The sequence below is a fragment of the Mustelus asterias genome, unplaced genomic scaffold (assembly GCF_964213995.1).
Source record: "Mustelus asterias unplaced genomic scaffold, sMusAst1.hap1.1 HAP1_SCAFFOLD_1965, whole genome shotgun sequence".
In the NCBI taxonomy this organism is placed as follows: domain Eukaryota; kingdom Metazoa; phylum Chordata; class Chondrichthyes; order Carcharhiniformes; family Triakidae; genus Mustelus; species Mustelus asterias.
In genome coordinates this window covers 23862-47881 of record NW_027591910.1, presented here as the reverse complement: position 1 = coordinate 47881, position 24020 = coordinate 23862, and the positions used below count along the sequence as shown (strand labels likewise).

The window sequence follows — 24020 nt, the reverse complement described above, 5'->3', positions numbered from 1 at the left end:
CTTCACAGGACCTCTTCCCTCTTTGTGCCTATGCCATTAGAGCCAATATGGGCAGTGACATCTGTTTCCCCTCCCGTTTCAGGATGCCACGTGCTAGCTGACAGATGCGCCTCTGCGTAACTATTACTTCAATTGTTATGGTTATAAAGACAAGCCCAGCAACTACAGGTTAGTCTGTTTTAACTCTTTGGGAAAATTCTAAAAGAAAATAATTCTGGACAAAATCAGCTGTCACTTTGAAAATGTAGGCTAATTAAAGAAATGTAGTTAGGGTTTGTTGACGCCATTGGTTGGCTGCTGGAGAACAAGAGGGTACAGCTTTAAGGTAGTCCGCAAAAGAGTCGGTGGTGACAGGAGGGCTTTTTAATCACACAGCTTGGCATTAGGAGGCAGAATGCGCTGCCGGAGAACCAGAGGAGCCAGTTCAAATGCGGCACTCGAACCAATAGGATGATTTGGAGAGGAAGACAGTGCATGACTGGGGGAAGAAGGGGTGGGGAGGGGGCATGACATTTGCTGAATTACTTTGACGGAGAGTCAACAGCGACAAGGCAGGGGCGAATAGACTTTCTCTGCTGTAAAAATTCTGACAATTGTATGAGCAATTCGGATGGTCCAATCTATCATTGTTAAGCAATTCCCTCATTGTGTTATTGGAGCTTTCTAGTAGAGTTATGGTATCGCCTCTTTCACTGCTTCATATCTTTCAAAAACGTTTAATTTGCAAAGTATGACACAACTGACGTGCAATTTTTGGACTAGTGTTACAGATGTTTTGCATCATCTGTTTTCTCAAAAGCCAAAATTTCAGAAGCTCTTGGAAAATGATTTGTTAGCCACATTCGCATTTTGGTTAACACAGACGCATATACACACTACATTCTCTCTGCCCGCGCTTCCTTTTCATTGTAGCATTTAACTTGTATTTCTTCTCATTATTCCAATAATACTTTGCTGTGTTGAAATCCATTTGTCCTATGCCGATCTATCCCATAAGTCAATGTAGGCCCTTCTGAAATATCATGCTGCCATGTTAATCCCTCACTGTTGGCTACATCAGTAAATTTCAGTCAGATGGAAGCTATTAAATTCTACCTCTGCCCAAAATACATTATATGTCAATCAGAAGAGTTGGCTGTGTATTGTCTTCGGTGTACAAATGCACATTCTCAAAGGCCCTCCAGTACCAGGAAACGATGGGATACTGTCTGAAAAACCTACAAGCTGATGCAATTATTTATTTTCCAAGCTGAGACACAAAGGGGCGCAAAATCATTTCCTTGAGTTTAAAGTGGACATGATCCCTTCATCCCTGAATACATGACTAATTAACGTCACATAAATATTTATAAATTGCAAAGTGTCCATTCGCCGACCAAACATCGGGCTGTCCGCATTGCATGAAGTTAGGTCCAATAAGCAAACAAACGGCAGCCATATGCTTGAGAAATTTGTTATCCACAAAATTTAGCAGTCATAGACAAACTTGGGTGAAGGACTGCATAAAGCCCATCAATAAGGTTCGTTTTTTCCATGGAGGGAGAAATATTCATGTAACGAATTATCCGCGCATCATCGTTGTATCAGGATGAAAAGTCAAAGAGGACTCGGGACGCAGACCTCAGAATACCGTCAATGTCGTCACTGCTGATTTAAGTCTGTCCATGTGCTCATCTGTATTCAGCATTTGCCGGATGTATATACAGAGATGATCGAAATCAAAGTCATGCGGTATGTGTGTTCTACAAATTTTATCACATTAAATAGCTGGTCTGTTTCGGTGATGAATTTTATGGGATATGTCGACCATTCATTATTTTAGTAATAGCCCACATTCCTATACTTTACCAATTGCACCTAATCAAAGATTTTCCAGTTGTCTTCCTGGATTAGTTGAGTGAAGTATTTTCTTTACTTTTCTAGATCGATATTCACTTTGATTATTGTCCAGCAATAATATTGGTGCAGGACTGCTAATGCTTGCCTTGCATAAGTCACATTGCCATCCCAGAAGGACGTTCCTTTGCCCTTTTCAACACAAAATGCATTGGGAGAAAACGTTCCATATTCCTTTTAGTCCGAGATATGTTGTAGTTCCTAAGAAGGATTACAATTGCAAAGTTTTTAGCAAAGTAAGAACATTTGACCATTGACGCAAATGTCGTTTATTAGCATTTTGAATGGAAATTTGCAAAACACAGCTTTTAAACATCGGGATTTTATTCTCTCGTATAATTGTTATAAAATATGAAATGCTGGATAAACTCAGAGGTCTGGCAGCATCAGTGGGAAAGAAACAGTGCGAAAGTTTTGAGACCCAAGACCTTCGTTCAGAACTGAATGGATTGTATAGTTGACGAGGGGGGGGGGGGGGGGGTGGCGTTGGAGGAGGCGCGGTGGAATTAAAAGCCGGGGATAGTTTAAAATATAATTATTAGTGTCACGAGTAGGCTTATAGGTTGGCACGCAGGAGAGATTGGCAAAGATGTCAGATGGACAAGACAAATTGTGTGTTGATGATAGCATTTAAGGACTCGAGATGGCATGAAGTTAAGAAAGGCGATTGTTTTTGTAGGAGGTGACAGCAAAACAGAAGAACAAGTGACAGATGGCCCCGTGGAGGAAGGGAAACAAAAAATAACAGACGGGGAAAATGCGTAGTTTAAAGTTGTTGAGTCCAGAAGGATATAACTTATGTTTCCTTCCTTAATCTCATTGCAAACACTGGGACATTTGTCACGTGTTCTCAAATTTAGCTTTCCCTGAAGCACTGTTGATCATATGCTGCGAAGGCTGGAACCTGAAACAGGAATAGAGAAGTCTGGAAAACCCCGCAGATATGACTATCTGTCGAGAGAGAGAAAAAAAAATACTTAACCCTGCAGATGCTGCCAGATCTGTTGAGATTTTTCAGCATTCTCTCAGCTCCTATTGTCACATTCTGCCATCTCACCTTTCGGCCACTATCAGCACTTTTTTTCGCCCAGAATTTTAACACTATTAATATGTTTGTCTTGTGTCCATCAGATATTTATTCTTAGTTCTGATCTGTCCCCGAACATCTATTCTGCCAACACCCTCCATAACACTCTTCAATTGGATAATTCATGACTTTTCTGAACTCTTCAGCTCTGGAGGAGTCAGATGAAGTCGAAATATTCACTGTTCTTGTCTCTTCCCAGATACTGCCAGATCTTTTGAGTTTATTCAGAATTTTCACTCTTTTTTTCAGATTTCCATCATCAGTACTATTATGCTTTTGTTGTTTGTTCCATTATCAATTCTGTTTGGTCATGTGACAATTGCTTGCAAGTAAGAATCCGTCTTCACTTAAGCTTTTATTCTTGGACTGTTCTTGCATCTGCCTAATGTCAATTATCTACGGTTGAGCTGAAGCGTTTTAAAAACGTTCACTTCGTGCATTAGGACAGGGGTGTGTGTGGGGGGCGAGGGTGGTGTGGGGGAGGGGAGGGGGCAGATGCGACATAAATATAGGCAACATGGATCAATGGAACATATTAAACTACGCTAGTGATATAAATGTAACACCTCACATTCTTGGACAGTTTCAATTTTATACCCACACGTGATGTAAATATATTGATCCATTATCATCATATAGTAAGAGTCATGGAGTCATAGAGGTTTATAACATGGAAACAGGCCCTTCGGCCCAACGTGTCAATACCGCCTTTTTTTAGAAACCCCTAAGCTAATCCTAATTGCCCGCATTTGGCCCATATCCCTCTATACCCATCGTACCCATGTAATTTTCTAAATGCTTTTTAAAAGGCAAAATTGTACCCGCCTCTACTACTACCTCTGGCAGCTTGTTCCAGACACTCATCACCCTCTGGTGCTCTTCTGGACACTTTTGTATCTCTCCCCTCTCACCTTAAAGCTATGCTCTCTAGTTTTAGACTCTTCTAACTTTGGGAAAAGACATTGCCTGTCTCGCTGATCTGTGCCCCTCATTATATTATAGACCTCTATAAGATCACCCCTCAGCCTCCTACGCTCTAGAAAAAAGTCCCAGTCTATCCAGCTTCTCCTTATTACTCAATCCATCAAGTCCAGGTAGCATCCTAGTAAATCTTTTCTGCATTATTTCTAGTTTAATGATATCCTTTCTCCAATAGGGTTACCAGAATTGCACACAGTATTCCAAGTGTGGCCTTACCAATGTCTTGTACAACTTCAGCAAGACGTCCCAATGCCTTCTTCACCACTCTGTCCACCTGTGACTCCACTTTCAACGAGCTATGAACATGTACCCCGAGATCTCTTTGTTCTGTAACTTTCCCCAACGCCCTACCATTAACTGAATAAGTCCTGCCCTGGTTCAATCTACCAAAATGCATCACCTCGTATTTGTCTAAATTAAACTCCATCTGCCATTCGTCGGCCCACTGGCCCAATTGATCAAGATTCCGTTGCAATTTGAGATAACTTTCCTCACTGTCCACTATGCCACCAATCCTAGGCAAACATACTGACCATGCCTCCTATTTTCTCATCGAAATCATTAATATAAATGACAAATAACAGTGGACCCAGCACTGATCCCTGAGGCACACCGCTGGTCACAGGCCTCCAGTTTGAAAAACAACTCTCTACAATCACCCTCTGGCTTCTGTCAAGAAGCCAATTTTGAATCCATTTAGATACCTCACCCTGGATCCCGTGAGATTTAACCTTATGCAACAAGCTGCCATGCGGTACCTTGTCAAAGGCCTTGCTAAAGTCCATGTAGACAACATATGCACTGCCCTCAACAATAGAATAGAATCCCTACGTTGTCGAAGCAGGCTGTGCCGCCCAAGGAGTCTTCACTGACCCCTCAGCAGGTCATTCTACCCAGGTCCTCTCCCCCTAACCCCACGTATTTACTAACCACACTAATTCAACCCACGGAAAGCGACTGTCCTGGATGGAGTACTCAGATCCTGCATGGATAAGCTGGCAGGGATATTCACAAACATATATAACCTCTTTTTACACCAATCTGAGGTCCTTATCCGCTTCAAGGAGACGAGCACCATCCCTGTATCAAATAAATGCCAGGAAGCGTACCTTAACGACTATTGGCCCGTGGCTCTGACATCCATCATTATGAAGTGCTTTAAAAGATTAGTCTTGACACAAATCAATTCCGACCTGGCAGATTGCCTGGATCCACAACAGTTCAGTAATTGTCACAACAGGTCTACAGCAAATGCCACCTCTCTGTCCCTACACTAAACTCTGGAACACCCGGGATAACAAAGATACCTATGTCAGACTGCTATTTATTGACTATATCTCAGCCTTCAACATAAATGGCCCTGGGAAACCCGTCTCCAAAATCCATGGCCTGGGGCTCGGATCCTCCCTTTGTGATCCTAGACTTCCTAACACACAAACCATAATCAGTAGGGACAGGCAACAAGACCTCCTCCATGATCATCCGCAACACCGTTGTCCCATAAGGCTTTGTCATCAGCCCCTTACTATACTCCTTTATATACCGATGACTGTGTGACCAAATTCCCCTCCAACTCTATTTCCGTGCTTGCTGATGACAGCAGTGGGTCAAATCTCAAACAATGATGAAAAGGACACCAGGAACGAGATAGAGAATCTGGTGAAATGGTGCGACGTCAATAATCTCTGCCTCAATGTAAGTACAATGAAGGAGATAAACATCGACTTTAGGAAGCATAGTAGAGGACATACGCATGTCGACATGTCTCCCTCAACGAGGATGACATCGAAATGGTCGAGAGCTTCAAGTTGCTTCGTGTATAAGTCACCAACAGCCGCCTGTCCTGATCCCTCCATGCCGACGCTATAGTTAAGAAAGCCCACCAACGCCTCTACTCTCTCAGGAGGTTAAGGAAATTTGTCATGTTCGCTACGATTCTCACCAACTTTTGGAGATGCACCATAGAAAGCATTATTTCTGGTTGGCTGACAATTTGGTATGGCTCCTGCTCTGTCCAAGACAGCAAGAAACTACAAAGTGTCATGAACGAAGCACTGCTCAATCCATAATGCAAACGAGCCTCCCATCCATTGACTCTGTCTATATTTCCCGCTGCCTCGGAAAAGCAGCCAGCGTAATCAAGCATCCCACGCACCCCGGACATTCTCTCTTCCACCTTTTTCCATCAGGAAAAAGATACAAAAGTCAGAGGTCACGTACCAACCGACTCAAAAGCAGTTTTTCCCTGCTGCGTTCCGACTTTTGAATGGACCTATCTCGCATTAAGTTGATCTTTCACAACACTGAAGCTATGAGTGTAAAGCGAAATTTTGAACCTCCTCCTTTCCTTCTCTGTGCCATATGCTTTGTCTGAATAATGCACAAGAAACAAAACTTCACTGTATACTAATATACTAACAGTACTAAATCAAATAGAAAACAAAACCTGGAGTAGGCCATTCGGCACATCGATCCTGCTCCGTTATTGATTATGATCATTTCTGATAATTAAATTCAATGCCTTGATTCCTCCTTGCTCCCGCCCCCATATCCCATGATTTTTTTAGATACAAAAGCTGCGTCTATTTCTTTGTTGAAATCACACGGCGCTTTGGACTCAATTACTTTGTGGTCGTGAATTCCACAGATTCACTACCTCCTGGGTGAACAAATTTCTCCTCATCTCAGTTCGAAAATGTTTACCTTTCATCCTCACTCTATGACTTCTAGTTTTGGACTCCCCATTATGGGGAACGTTCGTTGAATCTAACCCTGTTAGAATTGTACACGTTTCTGTGAGATTCCCTCTCCCTCTTCTAAACTCTAATTAACATAATCGATTTAGTCTATCCTCATATGACAGACCTGCCATCCCAGGAATCGGCCTGGTAAAATGTCACTGCACTACCTCTACAGGCACAGTAAGTAATCTCACAATACCAGGTTAATGTCCAATAGGATTATTTGACAGCACGAGCTTTCGGAGCGCCACCCCTTCATCAAGTAGTGTGCTCCGAAAGCTCGTGCTATCAAATAAACCTGTTGGACTTTAACCTGGTGTTGTGAAACTACCTACTGTGCCTACCCCAGTCCAACACCGGAAACTCAACATCATGGCTACCTCTATAGCAAATAGATTTGTCATTACATACAGACGCCAAATCCGAACACAATTCTCCAGGTGTGGCCTCACCAACGCCCTATATAGGAATTCAAATATCTGAGCTCCGTCTGTTTAACATTCTTAGAATGAGGCTCCTCACAACTATTAAGTACTGAAGTACATATTTCAAATGAGATGGCTGTATACTTACTGTTTCATCTGTGCTTGATGTTTGGACCAAGGCAATTTCTGAAACAGGATAATGCATAATTGTAATTTTCAACATTCTAAGTTATGCAGAGAAAACAAAGTTCTACTCACGGCTCATAAAAACTGAAGTCTGTCAGGCCAAGTTAATCGCATTTCGATGCAAGCAATCATTAAATACGTTTCTGATCTGCATTTTTTGCATTGAATACAGGAGCAGGGGTGATTTTCAGCAATTATACAGGGCGTTGGTGAGGCCACACCTGGAATATAGTGTGCAGTTTTGGTCTCCTTATCTGAGGAAGGATGCTCTTGCTGTAGAGGGAGTGTAGTGATGGTTTACCAGTTTGATTCCTGGAATAGGGGGACTGACGTACGAGGAGAATCTCAGAGAAACAGATATAATTATGGCAGGACTAGACAGGGTAGATGCATGAAGGATGTTCCCGAAGGTGGGGAAGTCCAGAATAAGGGCTGATATTTTAAGGATTTGGGGTAAATCATTTCGGACTGAGATGAGCAGAAATGTCTTCACGCGTGAATGGTGAACATCCACAGAAAGAATCAGAGGCCAAAACATTGTTTATTTTCAATAAGGAGTTAGATATAGCTTTGCAGCAAAGCTGAACAAAGGATATGAGGAGACGGCAGGATAAAACTATTGAGTTGAATGGCCAGCCATGATTATAATTTATGGTGAAGCAGACTTGAAGAGTCGAATTTCTATTATTATCAGGGAATATATTTCAAATGAGGATCATTCATTCCCCTCAATTCTGTTTGGGTTTTTGCACATTACCGTCGTCAGTTGTTCCATAATGCCATTTATCAAGATCTGAACACTTTCTGTAATATAAACATTCTCAGATTGGTACAAAGAACTCCCGGGGGTGCACCTTGACCCAATCAATGAATGGATCCTCGAGCTCCGCCTGCGAGTGCTGTCGTGATGCTAAGCAAGGTATTTGTTTCTAGTTTGGATACAATCCACGATTAAACCTGACCAGCACCATCAACAGAGGGATGGATTCATCCTGGAACTGCTCCATCATCGAATCCCACCTTGTCCTCACCCTACCCTATATCTATAGTCCTGGCCACCCGATCAGCTGATATTGCAATAGTTTTGTATATGGAAGGGTATTACTGTTGGAGAGTTTATTGCATGTGAAATTTTCAGCTATTGGGCGGTACGGTGGCACAGTGGTTAGCACTGCTGCCTCACAGCGCCAGGGACCCGGGTCCCATTCCCGACTTGGATCACTGTCTGTGTGGAGTTTGCAAATCTTTCCTGTGACTGCGTGGGTTTCCTCCGGGTGCTCCGGTTTCCTCCCACAGTCCAAAGATGTGCAGCATAGCTGGATTGGCTATGCTAAATTACCCCTTAGTGTCAGGGGGACTAGCTAGGTTAAATGATTGGAGTTATGGGGACGGGCTGAGTGAGATTGTGGTCGATGCAGTCTCGATGAGCCGAATGGCCTTTTTCTGCACTGTTGGACTCTCTCTACTCTCTCTATTGCAGTTTTGTTTGATTTTAAGTGAAGAGTGCGAAGATACCAGCAAAGTACAGACCTTGTATTAAAATTGCTACTTAGGATTTATGTTTACTTACTCCTTTTTGATAGGACGACACCCAATAGCGCAGAGGTTAGAATAAGAACCAGTAATGCTGTACAAACCAAGCTCAATGCCAAAGTAAGATGATAAGCTGGAGGAAAAAATAAAACAGTATTTTGCAATTCGCCTTGAATTATTACCACAGTAATTATAACAAGGATGACTTTATCTTTCCTTTCATGGAGAGACAGTGGCATAGTGGAATTGTCAAAGGACTAGTAATCTAGAAACCAATATTAATGTAGTGGGGACCATCGTTCAAATTCCTCCATTGTAGCTGGGGAAATTTGAATTGAACTAACCATTGTCGATTGTATTAAAAACCCAAACTGGTTCACAATCCCGAGGATGATAAAAGAGATATTCAGTCGCTAAATATTATATTTGCAGGAGTTGAGGAATGAGGAGGGATCTCATAGAAGCCTACAAAATTCAAACAGGATTAGACAAGACAGATGCAAGAAGGATGGTCCCAATGGTTGGAGTGAAGTCTGAGGATACTGGATAGACTGGTTAGGACATTTTATGAGGATAAATTTCTTCACCCAGAGCATGGTCAGCCGATGGAAATCATGACCACAGAAAGTATTTGAGGCCACAATATTGAATGTTTTCAAGAATTCATTTAGTGTATCACTTGAGGCCAAGGGGTTTAAAGGAATTGAGGGGAAAGTGGGATCAGGCTATTGAGTTGGATGATCAGAATTAATGGCGAAACAGGCTTGAAGGGCCGAATGGCCTCCTCCTGCTCCTATTTTCCATGTTTCCAGGCCCTTTAGGGGACTAAATCTACCGCCCATATAACGTTTTGCCTACATTTGAGTCCAGGTCCACAGCAATGTGGTTGACTCTGAAATGCCGCTCTGAAATGGTCTTCAAGCCATTCAGTTCCAGGGCAATTATGGGTGGGCAATACATTCCGGCCCAGCCAACGATGCCACATCCTTGGAAAGAGTTAAATATAATTCGTTTGCAGAGGTTAACTTAACACACGACATGGATATTTTGGCAGCACACAGATAAGGGCATGCACGTAAATTACTATCAGAGGGGAGCTGGTGGCATAGAAGTAATGCCAACAAATGAGCAATGGTGAGGCCCATACTAACACTATGGGAACTCGCATTCTAATCCCAGCGCAACAGCCAGCCAAATCGTGAACTCTGGATTTGAAAGCACCTCTCAATATTCATAAACCTTGTGGGGCCTGGGTTCAATTCCCATCACTGGAGATGGAATTGTAATTCAGTTAATAAATCCGGAATATAAAGCGGGCCTCACGTATGTGGAAGATGGAACTCCCGCCGCTTTTGGTGAAATATTTCGGTTTACTAGTAACCTTTCAGACAGAACAATCTAAAATACACTATATCGTCGACGTGTGAATCCAGACGCCCAGAAATCTGGTTGACTCTAAACTGCCGTAGAGTCAGAGTTTTGCAGCACAGCATGATGCCCTTCGGCCCTAGGCCCATTGTGTCTTCGCAGGACATCAAACACCTTATCTATTCTAATCCCATTTTCCAGCACTTGACCCATGATTTGTCAAGTGTTCAACCCAATTCTGTGAAGGTTCCCTCTGAAACTGCCACAATTCAAGGACAATTATGATGTGCTTCCCTTGCCAGCGATTCCCACTGATCATGAAAGAAAATGTGAGGTCATGGTCGGAGTGCATGGTGATGAATGTTGTAATGGCACGCCGAAAGGGTGTAGGTCAAGTCTGCAAAAATTTCTCTATCAATGCAGACTACAATGCTATGATCTAAACTTTTGCAAAACTGCGGGTTAAATGAAAATACACTTCAATATATTCTAGAAACGATCTTCATATAGCACTTACAAGTCCTCTCTGTCGAAGCTTTATTTTTCGGTTCTGGACGGTCTGCAACAAGAACGAGAAAGTCAATTGGTGATGAATGTTGTAATGGCACGCCGAAAGGGTGTAGGTCAAGTCTCAAAAATTTCTCTATCAATGCAGACTACAATGCTATGATCTATAACTTTTGCAAAACTGCGGGTTAAATGAAAATACACTTCAATATATTCCAGAAACGATCTTCATATAGCACTTACAAGTCCTCTCTGTCGAAGCTTTATTTTTCGGTTCTGGACGGTCTGCAACAAGAACGAGAAAGTCAATTGGTGATGAATGTTGTAATGGCACGCCGAAAGGGTGTAGGTCAAGTCTCAAAAATTTCTCTATCAATGCAGACTACAATGCTATGATCTATAACTTTTGCAAAACTGCGGGTTAAATGAAAATACACTTCAATATATTCCAGAAACGATCTTCATATACCACTTACAAGTCCTCTCTGTCGAAGCTTTATTTTTCGGTTCTGGACGGTCTGTAACAAGAATGAGAAAGTCAATTGACTTAGGCGCTGAAACGTGCCATATTTAATTGTCGAGACAGCTGTGCAACTTATATAGCACGGGGCCTGTGGAATGTGTCACCTGTACAATACCACCAATTCCGGGGCACTGTCCGATACCACTTTCTAAACCGTATATTTGAACCACTGCTATTTGGTAAATGAATCAGACAGGGCACACAGATACACACACAATTATCAGTTTGGTTAATGAGATACAGGGAAGTGAGAATGAATTGTTTTGTCTGTCAGTTCGACACACATTCTTTAACAGTAGTTCAGTTACTTCAAGTACGGAGATAATTAAATAGACAGTGCAATTAAATGGGCAATCGTAGATCCAGTGAGTGGTAACCATGCAGCATTTCACAGCTAACACTTCCCAATTCATGCTCAGAACATAGGTCGCAGCCGTGACTCTGGCACTCCAGGTATGTGGCGTATCATCCCCTCTGTTATATATTTAAGTGGTTACACGTTGCTTTAAGAGGCAATCACATGACTGGTGTCATACAAGACCTGATGGTGATGTCATCGGGGTGTTTCACGGCTCCTGCCCTAGTTTCATTTCGTCTCTATGCAGACATCACCTCCCACAATACATCTGTTGTTCTTTTGATTCTGCGTTAGAGAATACGGGTGTGAGAGGTTGTGGGGGTCCGTGTTGACAGAATGTGAGGGAGTAGAGAGTCTGAGGGATGAGAAAACATGGGAGTGGGTTTCAGAGAGATTCAGATGGAGCAGAGGTCGGAATGGCGTGAGATTTCGTATGCGTGTGTGTGTGTGTGGTGGGAGGTGGGGGGGAGGGGAGGGGGGGGCGGGGCGGTGAGAGTGTTTGTGGGTGAGAGATTTGGGAGGCTGAAGGAATGTGCGGGGACAAGAGAGTGGGAGCAGATTGTGTTCAGAATTTTGTTCTTCTCCCAGTCGCAGGGTTGTTATTCGCCCTCACCGGCACCCACCATCATATACTCTTCCAATCTCATAATGGCTGAGTGTGCGCGAGTGATCACTCTAGGCCTGGGAGTCAGGTGACAGAACAAACTATTTCCCTATTGCATCTCATTCCCATATTTATTTATTACACCTACATTTTGTTGGGCAAGTTGTCTTTTCGTATTTGTGTTTTTTATAATTCACGTGAAAATGCTAATATATTTTCCTACTTTTTTCTCATCGCTCTACTGATTGAGATCCCGCAGTCACGTTTTAAGCAAGACTGGTTTGAAACAAATATATCCCTCTGAGGTGCAAAGTGTGACCATTAAAAGTGTTAATTAATTAGTGGGATACATCACCTAGCAAGGGACTGACCTGATACAGTGAGTGGCATTAAGTTACTGCGGGCTGAGTACACCATTGCACCGTTCACTTCAACGAGGCACTGACACGTGTAGTTGCCCTCGTCGCAAAAGCTTAGATTTGTTATGGAAACTGTAGCTTTGCTCCTTCCTTCTGAAAGTTGGAAGTTGGAAACTGTATCGTCATAATCTTGGTAGTAAAAACACCGGCCACTGCTGGTAGCCGTGCATGACATGCTCAGATTCCCGCCTGTAATAATGTCAGCTGCAGCTGGATGAAGGATGGTTAAAGGTGCTTTGATTCCTGCTGAAAACCAATAGAAAAAAAACCTGTTGGAGAATAAAATTCTTACAGCGTAGAAATACGAGCCATTCGGCCCATTGAGTCTGCATTAACTTTCTGAAACTGCATCCCACTCCGGCCATCTCCTCCGCCCTGTCTGAGTAACTCCATACATTTACCGTGGCAAGTCCACCTAGGCTACACAATTTTGGATAACGAGGAGAGAATTTTCCATGGCTCACCCATCTAATCTACACATCGTTGGACACTAAGGGACGATTTAGTATGGCCAATCCAGCTAACCTGCATATCTTTGGTCAGTAACGGGCAATTTACCAAGGATAATCCACCGAACATGCACATCTTTGGAAACTGTGGGACAATTTCGCTGCCGTTGTGGTTCTTGTCTCAGACATTGTGTGACTCCAGGTTCCAACAATGGTCTTTAGACTTAGCTGCTTTGTGCAATTGCCGAATCCAATTTTATCAAACTACGCCAAACAATTACATTACTGGCAAGCAGAATATCCATCAACAGGTTCAAAGTCAATTACCACAATATGAATGGATAGTGCCTGAGCATCTCACAGCGGGAGAATGAACAAAATTAAGTTAATAAGTTATCACAAATATGCTGCCACAAGACCAGTTTCAACAACTGGTCTACAATTTCGGTTATACTCCCTTAAGACCATAACATTGTGGAACAGGCTACGACCTGAACACTTAAGGTGATTAGCTGTAATTAAGGAAAATATAGATGGCTGATGAGAGGGGTGTGAGGGACGGCACGTAGCATTGTAAGTTTATGCTGATGTTAGAACAGCACAGGCGTTGGATAGAGGGCCAGTTGGAACACGAACTCTAAATTGTAAAATTGACCGACTGGGACACTTTGAGCTTATATGCTGTACTTTGTGTTCCTTCATTTAAATTATCATTGCAGCGTATTGGGGAATCCCAAATGGTTGCATTTTTGAACGTCCAAAGGTGACGGTTCCCAGCGTTATGGCAATGTTCACGTGGAGTGGAGTTCATAGATACCTACTATGTCCAAAAAAGTCACAGTATACTAAATGAACTACGCCTGTGTACTATAATCCATAGATCTTTGCGTCTCTACAGTGCAGAAGGATGCAATTCGGTCCATTGGGTCTGCATAGACAATCCGACAGAGAATCACACCCAGGCTCCTTTCCTGCAGCCCTATGTATTTACCCTATTAATTTCCTTAAGGAACACATCCTGGGACACTAAGGGGCAATTTACGATCGCCAATGAAGTAGTTAGTTAGTAAACTGGAAGTGGAAGCGGAACATTAACTCTTTTTTTGCATGCGGTAACATGCCCGTTCTTTTGGAGGAGGGGTGGAATGATTGAGTATCACATGATCTATTGGGCCAATCGTTGAGACGATTGTTTCACAGTTAGAGTTGACATATATAGTTGTTCATTTCCAATCAACGTTACTGGTCAATTCCTCACAGTCATTATATGACTCATCTTCCACATGAATGCAAATATGATGGAATACGTTGCTCATTAGGTTGTTTGTACTCACCCATTACAGTTACTTTTACAACATTACTACTGTCCGATCGTTTTCCACTCAGTATCAGCAAATAGACACAACGGTAGTTTCCTCTGTTTTCGGAAGTTACGTTGGCAATGGTGAAGACCACAGGTGTTTTTGAGTCGGTTTTACCCTCGAAAATCATATGTCTCCCTCTGAATATATTAAAACGTTTGGGACCATCCATGTCAACTTCACACTTGATGATGATGATCCCTCCTTTAAGTGCAATACCCGAAATAGGATCCAAGCTTATGACTGGCTTTGGAAGACTACCTGAAAGTACAAACAATTCAATAATTCAGTGCTCCGGTGTAATATCCCAGGGGGCGTGGGATAGAAACAAAATGAATAAAAAGATGTGTTTTGCATACGTAGATTCAAAATAACACCATTGGATTTATTTCAGGAGCTGTTGGCTTTTTAGGGTGGAAAATGAAACTTAAGCAGAATCCCGTGAAACACGCCAAATGACATCACCATCAAATAATGTGAACAGCTCTTAAAACAATCATGCAGTCACTTAAATGTATAACATTCCATGACTGTTCAGAGAAATCCTTCATCTTTTAGCCAAATGTGCGCTCAATATGTTGTCACTTCAAAAATGAATCCCTCTTGATACTAAGAGGTAGTTCGAAATTGTTCTCCATGTTCTTTCTGAGAAGTATGTTCTTTTTTCATATTGACGTAAATGCATCACATCCCCTCATCACGACTATGCTCAGTATTCACAATCAAGCTGAAATAGTGTTTTTGGTAGTTTAAGCCAGGTCTCCAGTCTTTAATAAGCCGTTCCTTTACTGAGAGTCCAATCCTGCCATTTATGTGAGCCAGTTCTCTTTTACATCATTTCCATATCCCACACGCTTTCTTGAGAACGAGGAGCAAACATTTTGATCTTCATTCAGTGCTTTGCAAATATGCATGCTAAACTGAGGGAAGACCCCCTCATAAGTTCAATGGTCAAACAGAAATGATATGTGTTACGCTATTTCAGAATGTAGCTGCACCAACAAGTGTGAGCCTGTTTGCAATTGTGGAAGTTTTTAGACGCAAACAGATTGTTTCATAAATGACGTTTTTTGCTCCTTATTCACCAAACCTGCAGTACTCCTAATCCCTTGATCCAGCTGTTTTTAATACCTACAATATCTATCTACGTTTCTACAAACCGAGTAACCTAAGGTGAAGTCGTCATCTATATATTAGCCATTACTCAATGATATTTTTGCAGCAGGCATGTGCCAGGCGTAATTCACTTTAATAAAAGAAAATGCAACCATCACCCCTTGACATTCAATGAAAGTACCATCGCTGAATCCCATACTTTTGAGTGAAAGTTTATGAGGACATTGAGGCTAAATCCTCTCCTCTTCTCCCAAATAGTATCATCAATGTATCTCTCCAGAAATAATTCGAAATATAACGAAACATATAAGGACGACGCATTGTGATAATTACTTACTCACCCCGAGCACTCCCAGTATCCAGTAATATCCCTGTAAAATATAAGCGAAGAATTACATTTGAACCTGTCACTCAAAATCCATATTTAAATATCCAGTTTCAGAAAGAGCAACTGGCAGAACCTTTTAATCTTTCACCCTTTATAAAATTAATTACCTGTGATAGGAAGTCTACCCCAGACTATTAGGCACACCATGGGAGACTATGGTTGAGCGTACTGCTTTACGTCTCGAGACTAAGGATGTCGCCTTCAATGAATAGATGGGCAATTTGGGCCCAGCGCTGAAGGGGACTAATGCTCAGGGTGTGACCATTTCCTGATAAATTGTTTGCATTGCAGCGGAGCATCAGAACAAAATTAAGAACTCATAATCCAATAGCTCTATGTTCCTAACCAACATGCTAAATGGACTCTATTTCTCACAAACTGTACGCAATATATGGCAAAGCAGAGATACTAAAAAAAAGCCACCGTCGCCCCAACTCCCCTTCTCCCCCCGCACCCCCCGCCGCCCCCTCCCCCCTCCCCCCCCCCCCCCCCCCCACACACAGACACAATCTCTCTCTCTCTCGCAGAAATGCACAAACTTTCTCCCACACAAACTCTCCCTCTCTTTCACACACGCACACTCACAGATAGACACTTGCCCACTCACGCACGCTCTCTCTCATATGCACATGCACATGAACGCACACTCTCTTGCTCACACAAACACAAACTTTAGCTTTCACTCGCATAAGGATGCTGCCTGGAGCAAGAAATAATACTTGTCACTGTAAAGCAATACATGTGACAACAATAAATTTAGTTCTATCCAAACACTCAAGGGCTTTAGGGTTTATTGATTTCCTGCTGTAAGGATGATTTGTCACAAAGGTATACTGCAATTACTCTAACACAGCCTCGTAATGCAGCAAAACCCTTTCTTTTTCCCTGTTTCAGTCATTAATCCGGTGCTTTGTAAAAACAGGAATTTGACATATCTGGGTTACATTGTTTGCCTACTACCTAAATACTACTTCAGATTAAATATTTTTCAGTTGACCAAACAGATCTCAATTGTCAGATTGTCGCTAAACTCAATTAACCAAAGGGTGAGCCTGATTCGATGTATGATAGTTGCTTCTGTGGTGTAGACATTGCCTGGAGAAGTGAGTTCAGATGGTGGAATTAAACTCAGCTAATTGATCTGGGAATATAAAGCCAGTCTCCGAATTGATGGCAATGCATGGCAAAGCAAAATCTATCTATCTGCCTGGCGATGCTGAAAGAAACACTCTCTCCCTTACGCAGTCTGGCCTTCATCTCATTGCAAACATAGAGCAATGCAATGAGAACCAATTTCTATCGAAATGGCTCAGCAAACCACACAGCCGAAAGACCATTTGAGATGGCTAAAAATGCTGACCTTGTCAGCAGTGTCCACACCACTTGCAAAATTAAGAAACATTTGGATAAAAATATACATCTATATATAAGTAGGACTGAGATCATGGGATATTGCATGACTTTCTGTAAAAAAGAACAATTCCTGTAATAAGAATTCAGTTCCTCAAACTGATGTTGGCGATTCAGCTGGCTGAAGAGGACACGAGTTCCATCTGGCATGAGGATATCAGTAATTTGTCCTAAAATCAACTATTTTTGCAATGTCCATTTTGAGCTGCGCCCTTGCTTTTAGTTATTTTCTATGGCAACCTATAAACTGTTTTACTTCAATATTCCATTAAACCTCCTACTTTCTACATACACCACCCTACATATAGAAATGGGTACTGCCCTATTCATTAAGAAATCAAAACGATTAATCGGTTAATCACAAAACTATCCGCACAATATGTTCTTAATTTGATTTTTAAAATATTTTAAGAGCATTCCAGCCTAACTGTTGGCGAAACACAGACTATTCTGTATAGCGACTACTAAGCATAGTTGCACTGAGAGCATTGCTCACACAAGTAAAGGCCACGCGGCCACAGTAGCAAATGCCCCTCTGTTGCTCCGACTGGTGGTGATTACCACACCTTTAGCCTGGGGCTAAGTTTAGAAAACGCCTAACCTCAGGGGGTACGGGATTGAACCAATGCTGTTGGTATTGCTCTGCATCACTAACCAGTTGTCCAACCAACTGAGATAAACTGGCCCCACGCAAGTACTCACCCAATGAAAGAAGAAAGACTGCTCGGAACATGTTATCCATAGAGTGTGCGGAAGGTGGGAAACCAAGAATAAGATGTCAGTGGAGCATACACACGCATGAGCTTAGCCCCAGTAACACGTCAACGTTACACGCTCTGTTAACCAGACCGGATGTCTTGCGCCACAATGGAAAACTCAGGGTCTTTGTTCTTTATTCGTTGTGACAACCATAATTGCTGGGTCCAGAGTTAAACAGGAAACCGGTGAGTCAGCCGGGTAGCGAAAAAGAGGAAGAATCCTTTGACGAAGGCACTCAAATTGCAATAAGTTGCATTATAACCAATCAATAAGCTAGCAGACTAATGTCAGTTAATTATATATAACACGGTAATATTTCATTCTTTGAAGCATTGCTCAATGCTTCCCTTTGCCTTACCTCACCCCTCTGGTATGGTATGTCCCAAGTTCCGCTTTCTGCTCAATACACGCTTCAGTTCCTGCCTGCTGCAGCAGTGGAGAGAAGCTGAGCCACCCCTGTGGTTATGCCAGCATGGTTTGCATGACGAAGACAATGTAGTTCATCCTGCCTGCTTGCAAAACATAATCAATGCGATTTGTTGGGGAAGACTCCCGAAGGGGAAAACAAGGCCTCCATCTGAGAAGAAAAATAAAACTGAATTATACTCAGTGCGCTCAGTACCATTTAGTTTGTAGCACGCACTCTGGCTTAACCGGACAGTTATCAGTTGAATGCACAGTGTAAGCAGAATATCGAGGCCGAGCGGGATGTGGATACCCTTGGTGCATGAATGACGAAAGGCTAGTGAACATATGGAGCAAATAGTTAAAATGAAGTTATTCGCTTAATTTTATTGTGAGGGGAATTAATTACCAACTAGGGAGGTTATGATTCGGCTGTACAGGATATTAGTGAGACATTGTTGGTCTCATCGTTTACTTAAATATGTAAGTATATTTTAAAAAGTTGCAAGAGTTTTTCTTTTTTGTTCTTCCATGGGGGTGTTGTTGGCTCGGCCAACATTTGTTGCCCATCCCTAATTGCCCTTAAGGGAGCACGCCAGATTGGACCACATTGCTGTGGATCTGGAGTCACATAAAGGGTGGCAGATTTCCTTCCCTGACGTGAAACTAATGGGTTTTAGCGATAACCGTTTGATGGTTATCTGACTTTGAATTCAAGATTTTATGAGTTCAAAGTTCACTTCCCCATCACGAGGCTAGGGTTGGTGTATTGTGTTATGATGAAAGGTTGGATAGGTTAGGCCAGTAACCACTCAGATCCTGACGAGTATTAGCAGGGTGGATGTGTAACGGTTGTTACCTCTTGCTGAAAAATCTAAAACGACCTTTGATTTTCTTTAAAATAAAGGATCACTCATTCAAGACATTGGGGAAAAGATTTTTTATTCTCTCGTTCGGTCGTTTTCCTTTGGAACTACGAGGTTGATTCTCCCAAAAGTGCTAAATTGGTGGGAAAACTGTTCGAGATCACGACTGTTTTCTCAGTTCAACTTCACACTCTATTCTCCCCACTCTGTGCACTGCAGAGGTCACATTCGTGAATATCTTGAAAAACAACAGGGGACGGGGCCGACCAGCAAGGAGGCTGAAATCGGCGGGATGAGCGGGAGGCCGCGCATTCGCACATAGCTGGGAGATGGCTGAAAAAACCTTCCAGCATCCAGATCACTGCCATCCAACCCCACAGACATTGCTGGCCTCATCGCTGGCACCCACAACTCCCTCCCCCTCCCCCCCCCAAATATACATCGCTGGCCCCTACAACACCCCCCCCCCCCCCGCCCCCGCCCCCCCCCCCCCACGGACATTACTGGCCTCATTGTTGCCCCTGCAACCCCACCACAGATATCGCTGGCCTCATTGCTGGCCCCCACAACCCCATTCCCCCCACAGACATCACTGGCCTAATCGCAGCCCCCTCGTCTCCCGCACACACAGACATGGCTGCCCGCTCACCTCATGATCCCATGGATCCGGATAATGCGGGTATCCAATCTCTCCATCCCTTGAACATACTATCCTCACTGCTGCCCCGCAGAGAATTAGCTGACATGCACAACCTCAGCGTGTTATCATTCTGCCTCTTCAATGGGAGCCTTGACTATTGCGCCCCCACTGGACACGGCAGCGCATCCTTTAGGAGCCCTGAGTATTGCACCCCACTGGACACAGCCGCCTATTGAATGACAGCCAATCAGCACCCCGAGTGATGAATGACGCTCAACTGCGTGCAGCCTTCAAAATCTCTCACCGGCATTTGTTGCTGACTGGCCGCACTCACTGCACCTGCACTCCTCTAATGTGCCAGAGCTGTATATAAGTTGCAGGAATGGACACATAGCCAGTCATGCCACAAAGATGTCTGTGCGGAAACCTGCTCCCAGGTTTTCAGAAGCTGACGAGGAGCACCTGTTAGATGCCATGGTGAAGAGGCATGATTGTTTCTTAGCTTAACGTCCGTAGTTGGGAAGATGCGAGAGTGCATTATTAAAGAGGAAATAACAGAGCACCTGAATAAGAATGGTTCGATCAAGCAGACGCAGCATGGATTCAAGAAGGGAAAGTCGTGTTTGATGAATCTACTGGACTTTTATGAAGATGTCACTAGTGCGGTTGACAGAGGGGAACCGGTGGATGTGGTGTTTTTAGATTTCCAGAAGGCGTTCGATAAGGTGCCTCACAAAAGGTTGCTGCAGAAGATTGGGGTACACGGAGTTAGGGGTAAGGTGTTGGCGTGGATTGGGGATTGGCTATCTAACAGGAAGCAGAGAGTTGGCAGTTGGTGACCAGTGGCGTGCCGCAGGGATCGGTGCTGGGGCCTCAATTGTTTACCATTTACATAGATGATCTGGAGGAGGGGACTGAATCTAGCGTATTCAAGTTTGCTGATGACACGAAGGTGAGTGGGAAAGCAAATTGCGTGGAGGACGCGGAAAGTCTGCAGAGAGATTTGGATAGGCTGAGCGAGTGGGCGAGGATCTGGCAGATGGAATATAACGTTAGCAAATGTGAGGTTATCCACTTTGGAAGAAATAATAGTAAATTGGAGTATTATTTAAATGGAGAAAAATTACATCGTGTGACTGTGCAGAGGGACCTGGGGGTCCTTGTGCACGAATCGCAAAAACTCAGTCTGCAGGTGCAGCAGGTGATCAAGAAGGCGAATGGAATGTTGGCCTTTATCGCCTGGGGGATAGAATATAAAAGCAGGGAGGTCTTGCTGCAACTGTACAAGGCACTGGTGAGGCCGCAACTGTGTGCAGTTTTGGTCCCCTTATTTGCGAAAGGATATATTGGCCTTGGAGGGAGTGCAGAGAAGGTTCACCAGGTTTATACCGGAGATGAGGGGTGTGGCTTATGAGGAGAGATTAAACCGATTGGGTCTGTACTCGTTGGAGTTTAGAAGGATGAGGGGTGATCTTATAGGGACATATAAGATAATGAAGGGGCTGGATAGGGTAGAGGTGGAGAGATTCTTTCCACTTAGAAGGGAAACCAGAACTAGAGGGCACAGCCTCAAAATAAGGGGGGGGGGCGGTTCAGAACAGAGTTGAGGGGGACCTTCTTCTCTCAGAGGGTAGTGAATCTCTGGAATTCTCTGCCCATTGAAGTGGTGGAGGCTTCCTCATTGAACATGTTTAAATCACGGGTAGATAGTTTTCTGATCGATAAGGGAATTAGGGGATATGGGGAGCAGGCGGGTAAGTGGAACTGATTCGCTTCAGATCAGCCATGATCTTGTTGAATGGTGGGGCAGGCTCGAAGGGCCAGATGGCCTACTCCTGCTCCTATTTCTTATGTTCTTATGTTCTTCCCCGGCCCGGGCCCTAACCATCTGCCATGGCATTGTGAGAAGAGGTGGCAGAAGCGGTGAATGCCAGGAGCCAGACACCGTGCTCTGCCAGACAGTGTCGCAAAAAGATGTACGACCTTCTGCAAGCAGCAAGAGTGAATGAGCATCCACTTGGAACCACGCATGTGCTTGGCACAGATCCCCAACCCTTTTTAGACACCTGAAGGGCATGCAACAAGTGACCCTTTCCCCAGCAGCAGAACCTAACCCCTACCCCTTACCCCTCGACGAGTACCCTTCAATGGTGACCACTTTCCCCGAAGCTATCAGCACAATGCCCGAGACACAGGCACGCATTGCGCACCATGTCCTGTAATATGTTAATGCTTCTTATCCAGCTTATGTTTGCACAGGAAAAGAACCACCACAATGCGCGGGAAACGACGGAGAGTGGTGGTGGTATGCCTGACCTGCGGCAGCTGACCAGCATGAAGGAGCATGCCACGGAGCTGGCAGGGGGTGATGGGCCATATCGAATGGTCACTGACAACCAGGTCGTCATCCAGCATGTAAGTGAGCAGAAACGGACCCTCAAACTTGATCCTCCTCTAAATAAGTGTGATGCTGCATGGAATGTTTTGCTTCACTCCCCCCTAATGTGTGTTCTTTTTTAGAGCTCTGGACCCAGGGGAACTCGACTCTTAGGAGTTGCCGCTGCCCCCGCTGCTCTGGAGCAAACTGGCCCTGTATGACACCTCAGAGGGAGGCACTGAGTGATACTCCGAGGTAAACATCACTGAAGCGTCACCAGCATGTTACACACAATCCACCAATGCAGAGTTGATCACCAGGTGGGTACCAGGTTGAGACTTCTGAGTCACAGACTGGTGAGGACATCACAGCCGCTAATGCACATTGGGTGGAGGTGGGCACATCTGAGGTCCCGGGCTCACGGAGGTCTACCGGAGGCCAGGATTCAGCTGTCCCCAAGCCAGCTGCTGGGCCTTTGGGTTTGTTCCTCTCAATGCTGGTGGAGATGCATCATGAAACCCGGGGAGTTCTGGAAGTGCTGTCAGCAACCATGCTGCGACTGCAAGGCTGTTCAGGGGACTCAAGAAGAGTGCTGTTGCAGGAGATGGTGCGGACACACAGCATGAGACGCAGTCCAACAATGCAAGGGTTGCGACTGCAGTGGAAATTCTGGCTCAGGGGTTTGTACTCATGGGTGACAGCATCCAGGCCATTCTGGAGACACAACGGGCCATGGATGAGTGTTTCTGGCATCCAGGAGGCACAGTGTCCGATGGCCATGGGTGTCGGGGGCATGTGGGAGACACTGCTCACCATGGCTGGGACTCTCACTGGCATTCTGGAGACACAGCAGGCCGTGGGTGTGAGCCTCAACAACTTACTCCAGGCTCAGAAGGCTACTGCTGAGGGGCTCCAGGGCCTGGTTTGCTCAGAGAATGCTGTAGTGGAGGGACTGCAGAGCTTGGCCAAGTCTTAGAGGGCCAAGGCTGAGGGATCACAGTTCATGGGGCAGACGCATCTAAGCCTCCAGGACTGGCAGAGCCAGGTGACGTTGGAGCTTCTGGAGCTCAGTCCAGCTACCCTAGCATCCCACAGTGTGCCCCCAGGGCCTCTGAGTGCCCGAGTGCAGGAGGAGGGGATTGAGCCCATGCCGGGGTCTTCCATCCAGGAGATCCTGGATGTCCCGAGACCTTCTGATTCCCCGCTTCCTCACACCGGGTCATCTCAGGGCCACTGAGATGAAAACCGTGGCACCAAAACAGTACCATCCACAAGTCAGCCTTGGCCTCCAGGTCCTGGGCACACAGGGAATGCTCGCCAAGGGCATCACAGGCAACGGGGCGTGCCTTATAGCTGGACACCTCCATTTCCGATGTGCATCCTGCGGTAGCACCGAGATGAAGCAGCAGACTGCACAAAGTTAGAAAGTTGTATTCACTAGAGGGCATGGCTGAATGTTACAAACACAATGAACTGTTAATTGCACATCACACTGTCTCTGATTCTCTCTCCCACCCCTCCCCCCCCCCCCCCCCCCCCGCCGCCCCCCCCCCCCCCCCACCTCCACTCAGCTCAGTGTTCCCGTCTCCCAAACATAGAGGTGCTGCCTGTTGAGCATTGC

The 24020-nt window shown here is 44.4% G+C and overlaps 1 protein-coding gene across 3 annotated transcripts; it reads right to left on the bottom strand.

The window, feature by feature from the left end:
• Positions 1–698: 698 nt before the first annotated feature.
• LOC144489049 (uncharacterized) lies at positions 699–18483 on the bottom strand. 3 transcript variants are annotated; one of them, XM_078206996.1, is made up of 10 exons: positions 18055–18483; positions 15896–15925; positions 14412–14699; positions 12581–12874; positions 11201–11242; positions 10968–11009; positions 10735–10776; positions 8887–8982; positions 7279–7316; positions 699–2097 (listed from the first exon to the last, which is right to left on the bottom strand). In XM_078206996.1, exons 1-10 carry the CDS (start codon positions 18092–18094, stop codon positions 2074–2076), a joined length of 936 nt encoding a protein of 311 aa, XP_078063122.1. In that variant the 5' UTR covers positions 18095–18483; the 3' UTR covers positions 699–2073. The 3 variants fall into 3 exon arrangements, with proteins under 3 accessions (XP_078063122.1, XP_078063125.1, XP_078063123.1); XM_078206999.1 differs by having other exon boundaries at positions 15892–15925; positions 18055–18185; XM_078206997.1 differs by having other exon boundaries at positions 17954–18056.
• Positions 18484–24020: the final 5537 nt, after the last annotated feature.

What these genes read in the sequence shown, in the direction of transcription:
- LOC144489049 (XM_078206996.1), bottom strand. Translation starts at nt 18,094, where the DNA reads ATGGATAACATGTTCCGAGCAGTCTTTCTTCTTTCATTGG. An exon ending in AGTCTTTCTTCTTTCATTGG is followed by an intron (nt 15,926 to 18,054) that starts GTGAGTACTTGC and finishes TATATTTTACAG; the next exon opens with GGATATTACTGGATACTGGG. An exon ending in AGCTTCGACAGAGAGGACTT is followed by an intron (nt 10,777 to 10,967) that starts GTAAGTGCTATA and finishes TTCTTGTTGCAG; the next exon opens with ACCGTCCAGAACCGAAAAAT.